This window comes from Orussus abietinus, unplaced genomic scaffold (genome assembly GCF_000612105.2).
Source record: "Orussus abietinus isolate OABI.00-Male unplaced genomic scaffold, Oabi_2.0 scaffold64, whole genome shotgun sequence".
Lineage (NCBI taxonomy): Eukaryota > Metazoa > Arthropoda > Insecta > Hymenoptera > Orussidae > Orussus > Orussus abietinus.
In genome coordinates this window covers 49,857-62,475 of record NW_019394435.1, presented here as the reverse complement: position 1 = coordinate 62,475, position 12,619 = coordinate 49,857, and the positions used below count along the sequence as shown (strand labels likewise).

The 12,619-nt window shown below is 43.3% G+C and overlaps 4 protein-coding genes across 10 annotated transcripts in view; 2 read left to right on the top strand and 2 right to left on the bottom strand.

The window, feature by feature from the left end:
- The first annotated feature begins 2,535 nt into the window (after positions 1-2,535).
- On the top strand, positions 2,536-5,473 carry LOC105697600 (2-acylglycerol O-acyltransferase 2-B-like). Its single transcript, XM_012421054.2, has 6 exons — positions 2,536-2,882; positions 3,817-4,055; positions 4,354-4,628; positions 4,719-4,893; positions 4,973-5,172; positions 5,246-5,473. The coding sequence occupies exons 2-6, from the start codon at positions 3,832-3,834 to the stop codon at positions 5,398-5,400; spliced, it is 1,029 nt and encodes a 342-aa protein (XP_012276477.1). The 5' UTR covers positions 2,536-2,882; positions 3,817-3,831; the 3' UTR covers positions 5,401-5,473.
- A 372-nt stretch (positions 5,474-5,845) lies between these two features.
- Positions 5,846-9,066, bottom strand: LOC105697599 (kynurenine 3-monooxygenase). 4 transcript variants are annotated; one of them, XM_023432297.1, is made up of 12 exons: positions 8,986-9,066; positions 8,522-8,673; positions 8,324-8,393; positions 8,020-8,210; positions 7,807-7,945; positions 7,339-7,426; positions 7,092-7,263; positions 6,699-6,950; positions 6,513-6,602; positions 6,293-6,433; positions 6,060-6,221; positions 5,846-5,987 (listed from the first exon to the last, which is right to left on the bottom strand). In XM_023432297.1, exons 2-12 carry the CDS (start codon positions 8,573-8,575, stop codon positions 5,907-5,909), a joined length of 1,440 nt encoding a protein of 479 aa, XP_023288065.1. In that variant the 5' UTR covers positions 8,576-8,673; positions 8,986-9,066; the 3' UTR covers positions 5,846-5,906. The 4 variants fall into 4 exon arrangements, with proteins under 4 accessions (XP_023288065.1, XP_023288067.1, XP_023288066.1 ...); XM_023432299.1 differs by having other exon boundaries at positions 7,897-7,945; XM_023432298.1 differs by lacking the exon at positions 8,522-8,673 and having other exon boundaries at positions 8,997-9,065.
- Positions 9,067-9,565: 499 nt separating this feature from the next.
- Positions 9,566-12,619, top strand: part of LOC105697598 — a 31,526-nt gene continuing 28,472 nt past the window's right edge. For all 4 annotated transcript variants that reach the window (XM_023432296.1, XM_012421045.1, XM_012421046.1 and 1 more), the window contains exon 1: positions 9,566-9,846. In XM_023432296.1, coding sequence (XP_023288064.1) covers positions 9,597-9,846 — 250 coding nt within the window. In that variant the 5' untranslated portion in view covers positions 9,566-9,596. The remainder of the gene's footprint in view (positions 9,847-12,619) is intronic.
- Positions 9,845-12,121, bottom strand: LOC105697601. The gene is made up of 3 exons (XM_012421055.2): positions 11,908-12,121; positions 11,117-11,627; positions 9,845-10,450 (listed from the first exon to the last, which is right to left on the bottom strand). Exons 1-3 carry the CDS (start codon positions 11,944-11,946, stop codon positions 10,317-10,319), a joined length of 684 nt encoding a protein of 227 aa, XP_012276478.1. The 5' UTR covers positions 11,947-12,121; the 3' UTR covers positions 9,845-10,316.

Sequence of the window (12,619 nt, the reverse complement as noted above, 5' to 3'; positions counted from 1 at the left end):
GGCAGTGGCACCAATCGAGGTCAAGTTCTGAGCAATAACTTCACTGGCCCTAATCGTCGCCCCTGCCATTTTCTTTATTCAGTAACCACACGCACACACGCCTAGGCCAGATCATTTTTTAACCCCGGCAGCAGAGATGAGTTGAGAGATTGCTCACGGGCACGGTCGCGCGATCGCATCCTGTGCTGCCCTCTGATTTCGTACGTCAGCTTTCACCGTTTTTTGCCCCCAAGGGCGGCGAAACGAATTTCTGATAGGAGCTCGCGCACTCGCGATGGCGGTACCATCTACTAGTCGCCGTTGGCGGCTCACGTACTCGTGATGGTAATACCATGCAGCAGTTGACGGTGGTGGCTTACCTACGCTTACCGAACTGCACGCTTTTGATGGTAAGGGAAGAACACTCGTGGCGCCCTCTTTACTCTAAGTACATTGTTGCTCCGAAGTCGACGTGATACGGAGCTTTGGGGCACGCGTGGATGTCACGTACGGAACTCGCATGCAGCGAATCTGTCGAGTGCGATTGTTCCTAGAAATCTTCGCGCGTCCCAACCAGCCAAGCGCCAAGCTACGGGGCATGGCGTTGAGCATGAGTGCGTTCGGCGCTACATTCATAACGAGTATGCGTGAGAGCCGAATGCAGCGAAAAATCCTCCCTAGCCGCGGATATAAGCCGAGCTATTTCGCGTATGATTTTTACATTTACCTACTAGCGTTATCGAGCGTTCTTCGACAGTTTCGGAGCATCTTCGACCGTTATCGACCATTTTTCGAGTGTTTTTGAGCGTTATCGAGTGCCGTAGAGTCCCGTAGAGTACCGTAGAGTACCGTAGAGTCCCGTAGAGTCCCGTAGAGTCCCGTAGAATCCCGTAGAGTCCCGTAGAGTCCCGTAGAGTCCCGTATAGTCCCGTATAGTCCCGTATAGTCCCGTATAGTCCCGTATAGTCCAGTATAGTCCCGTATAGTCCCGTATAGTCCCGTATAGTCCCGTATAGTCCCGTATATTTCCGGAGGAATAATCGCCCTCGCTGAACGACAGAAACAAGTGACGTGAGATATGGATAACAATGAAGTGCTGACAGCTAAATGAAATGCATCATTTTACAGATCGCTGATAAATCGTGCACTTACTTGACCCCGAGATGAATAATGAGTTTAGCAGATCGTGGCTTAACCAATGTAATCTATTTCCTGAATTATTGTCTCACTGGACTCTTGGAGTCCAGGACAAGGAATTATCCAAAATGTCGTCGCGACCCTGAGCCATATTTCCTGCACCCGGGAATTTTCTGTTATCGTGGAATCGAGACGACGACGGATTAGCTATCCAGAGGTCCGAAAACGAGCTAAGACAATCCAAAGTTACTTGACTCTGGTTTTAGGAAAAAATTGGTTAAGGCGCTTACAAAGCTGCTTGATTTGTCCGAGACCCGATCCTCGGTGAATTGAAAACTTCTCAATTCTCGGGGGAATTTTTATTTTTTAAAGACCACGAATTGGCGGATGAAATATCAGAGGCATCGACGTAGAGGTTCGAGGGATTCTTTTAAAAAGTCGCTCGCTGTCGACACTGATAACTTGATCACTCCGATCTTAATATCCCAGAATCGCAACTCTAAGCCCGTATCGATTTTCCGTGGTAACTGGATCTGATGATCGTGATATCGTGTATTTTTGCTCGGATTATCATAATCGGGTGAGCGCTGGTAAAAGAAGAAAGTTCGTGACATTTGGCATGATCTCTGCACCGAGAGATAGAGGAAAAAGTCGCACGACAATATACCCGCAAGTGATGCGCTCGCTTCATAAATTGATCGCACCAAGCCAGGAAGAGCTTATCTGCAGAGACGAACCTTGTTCGGTCGCAATTGTCGCGCATAATATTATAAACAATAATGATTAATTGATCCATGCATCATAGTAATTGGCAGTGTCATACTTTGTACCTTGGAAACTATTTTAAAGAATTTTCATGATAATTCCAGTATACGATACTGTTGTTTCGTCATGTTATCGGAATTCTTGAAAAGAAACCGATCATACGAGCATGTGTAAAGCATGCTAATGATATGCTCGGCACGTTTCTTTTTCAGTTCTATTTTCTCCTTTCATTTCTCTTTTAATTTTGTACGAGTGTTCAGGTGACGAAGAAGAAGCGATTATTGTTCTTTTACCAGGGCAACGTTGTACTCGCCACACCTCCCTTTGATAAGTTATCAGACCATTCCAAAGTTGACGATAAAATTGGTAGAATGATGATAGCGATAATTCATTGTACTTCCAACTTGGCAACTGGAATAAGGCTTTATCTCAGTTATAGCTGTTGGGCGAATTATTGGATGATTTTGACAACCCTCCCTGTAAAAAGTGTATATCTAGAGTAGATCGACAAAACTATTGATAATTATTATATGCCCTTTGCAATTTCTACCGCTCGTCGAATTGTCCACCTTTCTTCTTCCTTCTCCTGTTACGTTTCTATAAATAATTCTTCCCGACACGTACGGTTTGCCGCGATTTACCCAAGCCGGCTTAAACCACTGGTAAATAGTGTAAAAAAATTCATTTCCATCCCACAAATGACTCGGTTACCTAACCCAGTGTCCAATTCGCCGCAATTTCCAGTACTTATCAGGCCTTCCTTCTCTGTGTATGTGGCGAATAAAAATGGTGGAGATTTATTCGATCTCCCGCGCGAGGAAACGTCATTGACGTTTCGTGAGCCTCGAGTGAAAGACTTGTGAAAGACGCGTGTATGGTGCATGACTCGTACGCGACTTTAATGTGCCCTTGATTGACAATCCCATTTACCGACAGGTGTATCAAATACCCCGAGTCATTGAAATTAAGCCTGGCTAATCAAATATCCACTAACTAGAAAGGTAATAAAGCACGTTTTTCTCTTTAAACTTATGCCAACAAGGTTCCCACCCGGTCCTCTTTCATTTTTTTTTTATTTTAAAACATAAATCATAATAGAAGGGGCACAGTCATTTTTCCACGGATTATGTTAGGATTAATAAAATCGTCACATCATGAATTCATTTCATTGGGAATGTCTCGGTGGATAAACAGTACTGTGACAATTTCAACGCATAAATTGTAACTAAGGAGTGCGTCTGGTACTCACGCACCGACAGACCTGCCGTGAGTTTCCAAATGGTGGGCCCCTAAATCGGGAATATTAGATTAGATAGGCTCATAAGTAGTAGAAAAAAGTATCGGAAGTGTCTTTAGCCGAAGTCACTCGGTTAACGCTTAGCCTGTTCTCGAAACGAAGGCGTTCGGTCAAACGCGTTCCAAAAGCGACAGATAGTGCGTACACATGACATAGTGTTCGGTACACGCACTCGTTCTATATCGGTCGACAAGCTCTCGCATCCGATTCGTCAAACTTATTCATCCACCGAGTTGTCAGCGGTGTAAGTGCGCGCAAAAGTACAGTGCTTGTGCAAATCTAAGTACAGAAATTATTCCCACACCACCCTGAAAATTATCATTAAATGTATAGATGTGACAGGGATGAGTTCATCCAATTTTCATGAACGGCGAATAATAGTTACGATTTTTTTGCCAACGGTGAAAAGTTACTTAAAAACGTCGTTTCGTGTATATAAATTTTGTGAAAATGTGTTAGAGAGTTCGGGTGCATTTTTATCCGTGACCAATGTATGGGGACAAAATGTCTTTTTGCATTTTTTAGCGCTTAAGCCGTACGATGGTGCGTGTATAAAATTCGTGAAAATGCGAGAGAGTCGGGTGAATTTTTGTCGTGGCAATTTGTATGGGGATAAAATATCTTTTTGCATTTTTTAGCGGTTAAGACGTACCATGGAGCTCCTGGGGATCCAATTTGCTCCTCTGAATGTACCGACGAAGAGGAGGCTCCAGACCTTGGCAGCAAGTGGTTGGATCATCGTGGTCGGTTTGGGATCCTTCATCTGCACTTTCTTGACAATCTACATTCTTCTTTTCTCCGAATATCGGTATCTGATGGCTCCCTACTTCCTGTGGATTTATCTCGACAGAAAGACCTGTGATCGTGGGGGCAGAAGGTAAGTATCGTTATTTCCTTATTCCAAGCAAAAAAAAAATATTTGCATTCAAGTTCAACAGTGAAAACCTTTGAAATTATTCAGCCATGACAATCTTTGTAGAGTGATTCTTTTTTCAACCCGTTAGTAACTTTACCTATCTGAGAGACGTTACCTGATATCAGGACATTAAACTCTGGCTGCGCAAGTCGATCTTATCGCTAAGAGAAGAACGTGTGAAAATGCGTCGTTAGACGTGACGATTTTTTCATACTTCATTAATTATATTATATATCATTCATGAGGATGATTTTTGCAGCGAAAAGTGGACGAGGTGGTTGAGAAACTGCGCTTGGTGGAGATATTACCGTGATTACTTTCCACTGAAATTGGTGAAGACAGCAGAGTTGGATCCCAAGAGGAATTATCTTCTCTGCTCCTTTCCTCACGGAGTCCTTGCGACAGGAGGATTTGGAGCTTTCGCGACGGATGTGCTGGGCTTCAAGGACCTCTTCCCAGGGCTCAAAATCACTATCCTCACCTTGAAACAACACTTTCACGTGCCTTTCTTTCGAGAGTTCGTTTTTTGCGTTGGTAAGTATAGCTTTTTAAATTCGATTGATTAATTAAAAAAGCTTTAGCGTTCTGCCGGGGGATTTTTACTAATTAATTTACGAATTTCAGGGGCTTGCAGTGCGAGTGCGAACAGTATAGAATATCTTATCGGAGGCCCTGAAACCGGAAGAGCAACAGTACTGATCGTTGGAGGAGCTTCAGAAGCTTTGGAGTGCAAGCCAGGGTCATATCGAATCGTCCTGAAGAGAAGGAAGGGTTTCGTAAAGCTCGCCCTAAAACATGGGTTAGTAAACCCGAAAAAGTTTAATTGTTCATAGAAATACTTACGCTCGTCCGTGATGCATCTTTCGTTTCTCTTTCAGAACTCCTCTGGTTCCAGTTTTCTCATTCGGAGAGACGGATTTGTACGACCAAGTGAACAATCCAGAGGGGTCGTTTTTGAGAAAGTTCCAGGAGTTTTTCAAAAACTGCACGGGAATAGCTCCGGTCCTGTTTCTTGGTCGAGGGATGTTCCAATATTCCTTTGGATTGCTGCCTCAAAGGAGACCTATCACTGTTGTCGGCAAGTCGACGTGTTCCCTTATAAATCATGAATTGTTTTATAAGAGACCGGTTAAATTAATTTTGATTTTTAGTGGGCTCACCGATGGAAATTCCAAAAATTCCAAAACCAACGACCGAGCAGGTCGACGAGTACCACGCGAAATTCATAGACCGCTTGACAGAATTTTTCGACAAATACAAACACGAGTACCTGGCAAATCCTGACACATCGCTTATAATCGAATGAGAGATCAAGACTAAAAATCTCTCTCTCCAAAAGGTGGATTGACCGAGGATTTCACTGCTTGATCCCAAAGATTTAAGTGGCGTCCCACAGCCTATGATCCTGAACTTCGTCGTTCATCTAGAATTTGACTGAGGAAAACTATCGACAATTCCGAAAAGTATTCCACTCGGAGGAGATTAACTAATTGGTGGCTGGTTTAAGGAGATCTCATATCCAGGCATCAGGAAACGTATTGATCAATTTGCAAAACGTTTATCACTTCCTTTTATATATAGGTATAAATGTAAAAAGCTGTTTTTCATGTACCTTTTTATCGTTTAATTAGTTTCACTTTTCATTTAGGCTGTGTACTTATTGATTTTTAATATCGTTGTATATATTGTGCAGAATAGGATGTAATTCGTAAATGTAAGGGACGGTAATATTTGACGAAGTGGACGAAAGCGATTTTAATGCAGAAAGCGATTTCTGAGATGTCTTTTGACTTCATGTAGCAAAAACGATTTTTATGAAGTCTTTCCACTTGCTAAAGCAATGAAAGTTGCTAAACTGACTGCAGCCAAGCACCAGAAGATTCTTCGGAGTATCTGCAAAAAATATAATAATCAGAAGAACGTTCTGTCCAATATTAATAAAAAATATATATATATATTTTTTACCTTGTCCTGCCATGCTTTGTTAGAGATACACTTGCAGAATTCCATTCTTGTAAAATGCACTGTACTGTACAAGGGTATCCAGGTTTTTGGAAAAAGCTTCTGCAGAATCGTATCCAAATATTTCCGAAACAAGAAAGATCGTTTCCTCACGAGATCTCGCATCTACCCAAGAAAAAATAATCATCCAACGTATTACATAAAAATGTTAATTTGTTTAAACAATAGCAACGTACCTCGATATAGTTATACATGGCAAGGTCGCAGATTGCGTGGGCATCATCGCAACGAATTTTCGAAAATGCTGGTAATACTTTGCTTAGATCAGAATTATAACGTTCCATGAGTTCATCCAAGATGAGGACGTCTTCGAAACCCTATCAGGAAAAGGAAGAAAATTGTATAAAGACTGTTAGAATAATCTTTTATCAATGCATGAATTTTTACAATTCTTACCGCATTCATCCCTTGAGCATAAAATGGCACCATTGCATGTGCAGCATCACCAACGAGAAGTGCCGTGTTTCCCACGTGGAATGGTTTACACTAAATTAGGAGAAAATTTGTTTATAAACCCTAATTGGTAATCATTTAAAAGTCATAATCCCAAAGGTTTTGGTAGTGAGGACAAAATTGTTTTACTTTCACCGAAATAAGGGTCTTCGGTTCACTGCTGAGGAAAATCTCAAGCAGTCTTTCCTTTCCAATCAGAGGCACGACGTCAGGAAATTGTTTCTGATAAAACTCGATAATATTCTCAGCAGTGTTAAGTCGCAGAAGAATATCAAATGGCGCGAAAAGATTGCCCGTGAAGCTTTTGTCGTCATTCGGTAGAGCTATCATCATGAACTCCCCGCGAGGCCAAATATGCAGATGATTGTTGCTCATCAAATACTAGCAACAGAAATTAATAATAATTTACGAGGATAGTAATTAGTATACATACGTTCTTTCCACGTAAATACAATGAATTATGTACTTACTCCTGAAATTCTACAGCAATATGTCAAAAATAATTAATTTCTTAAGACTTACTTCGTTATTCTTGCCAGGCGGTATGTAGATCTCGACATATCCATGTTCTATGTAAGTTTGACTAAAGTTGAATCGAGGTCTCTTCATCATAATTTTTCTAACTGTAGAGTATGCCCCATCTCCACCGATTATTAGATCAGCATGAGTTTCTTCGATTATATTTGTCTTCGTACTGAAATGCGAAAAAAAATTCTTATGGCCCTTAGACTGATGATTTGATCAAATTTTCCGAAAAGTGTTTACTCACTCGAGGAACTTCATTCGTCCAGCATCCAAGTCAGCATCCAGGAGCTTTTCGTTGAACTTGAGATGGACATTGGGGTACTTCTCGGCAGCTGAAGCAACAGTACTCGTTTCGTTACATCTTTACATCTTTACCCGGTTACACCATTTTTTTTCCGCAGTCAAGACCTTGTCGCGATCGGTCGCAATATTAATCTTAGCCAGTAGTGGACATTGACTTGAACTTTCCTTGCGTAGTGCAAGAGTAACGCGATACATGCACGAATTTTTGCGGCTTCGAGCCGCCCAGTAATCGGATACGAATCCACGACTTGTACTTCAAAGCCACCAACCGGATTGTTCGTGAGGATAGAGTTCACCAACGATATAATCGGGTTCGGAAAATATTAACTAAAACGATGAAATCCCCTGAGAATCTTTTAAATCACGGAACAAGACAGGGAATTTTAGAAGAGCGTGCTTAGAAACGTACCCCATCTTTTAAGGCAAGAATTTTTTCCATACATTTTAAAGATGAGTGGTTGAAAAATGACGTCAAATCTTTCAACAAAGCTTTGCTTACCGTTCAGTAACACTTCGTTCAGATATTTCCTACTGACTGAGTAAATGCACTGCAACAATGATAAAGGAAAACGTTACCCGGAAATGGCTTATCAATGCTTTCACCTTTCAGTTATTACATTACATTGTGCTGGACTTTGTCATAGATCACTTCCTTAAGGCTTCCATCCTTTTCGTGTAACATCCTCCCTCGCATGGGAATTCCATGTTGGCTTATCAGAGCGTCTTCTAGGCCCACTTTCTTCAGGGCTTCCCTACCCCGAAATGATAGGGCCAGGTCGATACTCGGCCCTTTGGAGTCCTCGACTCGAATGTCTGTGAATAAAGATGATCATGAAAATCCTTACGATACTCGGTTTAAAAAATTAATATCTTGAATCTTAATATGTAACAATGGGATGTCAAAAATGTCTGTCCTCAGCACTCACCTGATCTGTACTCATAGACGCGAACATGATGTCCTCTCCGAGCAAAGAAGCATGCTGTCAGTGAACCGACCTGAAAATCAAGCGTTACCATTTTTTTCATACATTCTTTTGAAAACTTTTAAGGAAAGACGTTTATGCTTTTAAGTTAAATTTTTGCTTCAGCAGATAGTTGAGCTAATGTCTTTTAAGGTTACTTACCAGACCACCACCAACAACTGCAACGTTCAAGGTTGCCGTTTCGTTCGCCGTCATGCCTCTTGAACGACTGACGACTTCGAACGGGTTATTTCAGAGGAAAGGCAGGTATATTATCCACATTGATTACATACAGGTTTCGATATAGTTAAGTCCTGACCGTGTTGTGAACGGGGAAAGGAAAGAGATCGAATTAATTCGAACCATAAAAATAATGATTATGTAAATAGTATTGATTATGCAAAATGATCGACGCATATTCACGACTCTCTGATTGGTTACTCTAACCTCATAAGCATCTGTTAAAAAGTGATAAACAAGAACAAAGAGATGAAACCCTGCCTGGAGCAAGATCAGAAAATCAACGCCGATGGAAATCATCATGCTTCAGACCGACAATCGTGCAAGATGAACATCGAATGTCCTCTTAAATCTAAAACTATAAACAAAAGAAATAACCACATTACCTTCCTCTTACCATATCTCAATACTCGAAGATCAGCGTGAATGCATTCTCAATCGATTTCGAAGTCTCCACGTAATCAATTCCACCTCAGTCATAAATCCCGGAATGCAAGAATCCACCCTGTAAAATCCAAAACACGAACCTCCATCTTTCCCAAATCGATCCCTTATTACTTGCCACCTATCCCTCTTAATTAAATAGTTACTTACCAATTAATCCATCTCCGGATTTCCTCCGAAATTTCGCTGCTACTTGATCTTCCCATCTTGACAGCCACCCTCACCACCACCACTCTCGAGCGATTTTCTTCCTGCCAAGAGGATCCTCGACCTCATCTCATCTTGCCCATCTTCCTGTCTCTCTTTGCCCTATCTTTCCCCTATCGGCTATCGCTCCATATCAGTGGGATAGGAATTAAATCGCACTTTACCTTCTTTTTTCGCCATGCCCCTTAAAGGGTGGTCCCAGTTCCCCTGGACAGTCTTCATCGTCGTCTTCGTCGTCATCGTTTTAGGGTCTCTCGAGCTCGTCGAAGGTGGAGCCTCTCTCGTCCGCGGGCCGGATGCAAAGGTGGTCGAAAATCAAAAATAGAAGCGGCCAGTTAGCGCGGCGATGTCGACGGCGAACGGTGCACGGCGGTGGAGCGCCGTGCCGTGGTCCTCCACCAGGGTCCTCCACCTCCTTATCGCGTTTCTGGTGATACCGGGGTGCCTCCTGACGGGTTTCAGTGATGCCGCGAAGACGAAATCCGAAGACTCTCCTCGGGCCTCCAGGCAGAAGGAGGACCCCGTCATCGAGGAGGTCACTGCGAAGCAGCTCGAGCGCATTCTCCATGACAAGGACTTTGTCGCTGTGTATTGGTGTAAGTGTCTTTGTTGCGGCTACGTCGAGTAAAGTCCTGATAAGGGCCTCGAGTGAGGCTTCTGATAAGAGCTCGAAGAGGGCAGCGGATAGAAATGGTACCTATCGATGTAGGATTTAAATGATTTATGAGTAATTAAACATTTAATGGGGGGGGCTCCGAGTGATGGGGTATTTTTAAAGGGGGACCGCAGAGACTTCGATGGAGCTCTTAGGAGTAATACAATGGACTAAATATTTCTCGAGTAGACTCTTAAATGATGTGGGGGTAAATAGAGGTATTTATTACGAAATGGGACGACGGTGCCAGGGGTGGCCGTTTCGTGGCAATGAACAACTTATAAACGAATTATGATGAACTGTAAGTAGCGACGCGCACGAATGATAGTTCAAGGAATCTTGGAAATTATTACTCGTAAAAAACGGCCCGACCAAACGACATCGCAATGGCAATAATGCGCGTAGGCGAATTTATAATGCCAACAATAACCTTCCGACCGGGCCAAATCGCTCCGAAATGGTTTGGTGGAGTTTAAACGTAAATCCGTCACTGAACGTTGCTTCCAAACGATGAAAACTTCTAAAGCAATCGTATTTCTGTAATCCTAAAAGCAACAATTGCATTTTAATGGCATCTCGTTATGGTAGAAAATGAGAGAACGGCCTTTGAATTGATATTCATATCCCGGGATAGGATAATTCTCGGATAATGCCTCTTACTCTACGCCAATCTCCCGACTCCACGTGGCGAACGTGCTACGTTACGTAATTGTTGCAATTACTGAAAGCTGCCGAGAAGATCGACAGCAACGTGAATAGACTCTCAGTTGAAAACCGAAGACATGATCTAATAGCAATGCGCGACGTTTTTAAACCTTCGCATTTTTTTTCCAACTTAAATACTTCCGAAGTCACGTGAAATCAATAAGGGAATAAAACCGGACTAGAAATTAATACCGCGATGACACATTGATTTTAACCGTAACATCCGCCGTGGGTGACCTCCGGTTTCGTTAAACTTAAGAAATACAAACCATGACATAAACATTAAACAATTTCATGAATTTTCATTCGGCAGCCAAATTCAGCTCCAATTAAACGGATCTTTAAAAGCTCGCAAGCTCGATCCCTCGCAATAACACGGAAATATAAATATTACTTAGTAATTCGAAGGCACGTCGTGATTATCGTGATTAACTCATCGAATTATGTTGTAAAGTCCATGTATTATGTAATAACACTGCCGGGTAATGAAACACGAATAAACTGACCTGAATATGGGGCGAAAATTTCATCCGTTGAGCCATCGATCCTGGCCACTCCTTGATCCCAGATCCTCGACCCGATAAGATCGCTAATTGAGATCCATAGATCGCGATCGCCAGTCAATAGAGTTCTTCTGAGGCCGCCGGCCAAAGGTCCAGACGCGGCCAAAACAAGTGCGCCATTACGTAATGACAGAGGGAAATGATCCAACGATCCGGCAGCGGTTTGACAGTTCCTTAAATGCCCATTCGTCCCTCGGCGATGGCAATTCGATCCTGACAGCTGTCGGTAGCCTCCTCGAGCCGACCTTCCTGCGTGCGTCTCGTGAGCCTCGGGGTCGAGGCTGCCCCAAAATTTCAACATCTCGTCTCTATTCCCGGGGAAGCTCCTCCGCTTCTCCACGACCCACTTCCGAGAAGGACCCGGGACAGCTGTTTGTCTTCCCGGACCACTTCGCCAGGAAGAACCGGGACAGCCGTTTGCCCCGCCAGACGTTATTCGGTCGGATCTCGATTCCTATCAATTCATCGATTCAGACGAAGATTTCCAATGCGAATCCCGAGGGAACGTGCATCTTCGAGTTTAAGAGAATATAAATACAAATATAGATATTCATAACACTTCAGAATGTTGGGCCTACAAATATCGAGGGTCGAGGCGAGATCTCGAAGACCACCCACCTTATGAAACAGTAATCAGGGAGAAAAACATGTCTTTTTCGGCTGCACCTCGCATACCTTTTCCACTGGAGTCATTTCTTCAAAGTTCCTAGTCCTAAATCAAAGATTACTCTTACCGATCGATAGTTATGCTCAAAGGAGCTGAAAAATCCCATTTTAAGGCTCTTTGTACGTTATCCAGGCTCTTCGTACTTCACGATCCGATTAGTTTGTACATTTTTTTTCTGAACCTTCCAATTGATAGATCCAGGAGAATAGGTCGATCGTCTCTTTCTCCACGTACGGAGCTCTCGTTGAGAGTCCCTCCTAGGGATCTTGGGGGCCTTGGGCCGAAAATCGTCGATACAGGATCGACAATGCCGATCGACGTCGGAACAGGGCGGATTTCGAAGGTAGCGAGGATTCGAGCACTGGCAAGGCCGGCGCTCGGTAGCCACCGCTTTTAGAACCCGAGTTATTTTGGCACTCTACCTCGCTCTACCGTCTACCCTGAAAACATTGTGACATACTGACGCGTCGACTCGAAATTACGATGTCCCCCATCAGCCACTGGAGGCTCCAGATTCGCACGAGCCGCGAAAAATCGGAGCGAATCCGGAACCCCTCCCAAACCGGCCGCAAAAGGTCCTGCCGAGTCCCGCGAAAATGTCCCCTTTCGTGTCCTGGATGAATCCCGAAATCGAATTCTCGCGGGTTCCCGGACTTCCGGCGTCCAAAAGCCAGGAAAAGCGGCCGCAATGCGGACGTTCGTCGAGCGACATTCTGCACGAGGCTAGACTCTGCCGAGCTAAAATTGTACCCCTTTGGACGTTCGATGGGGCGACTCTG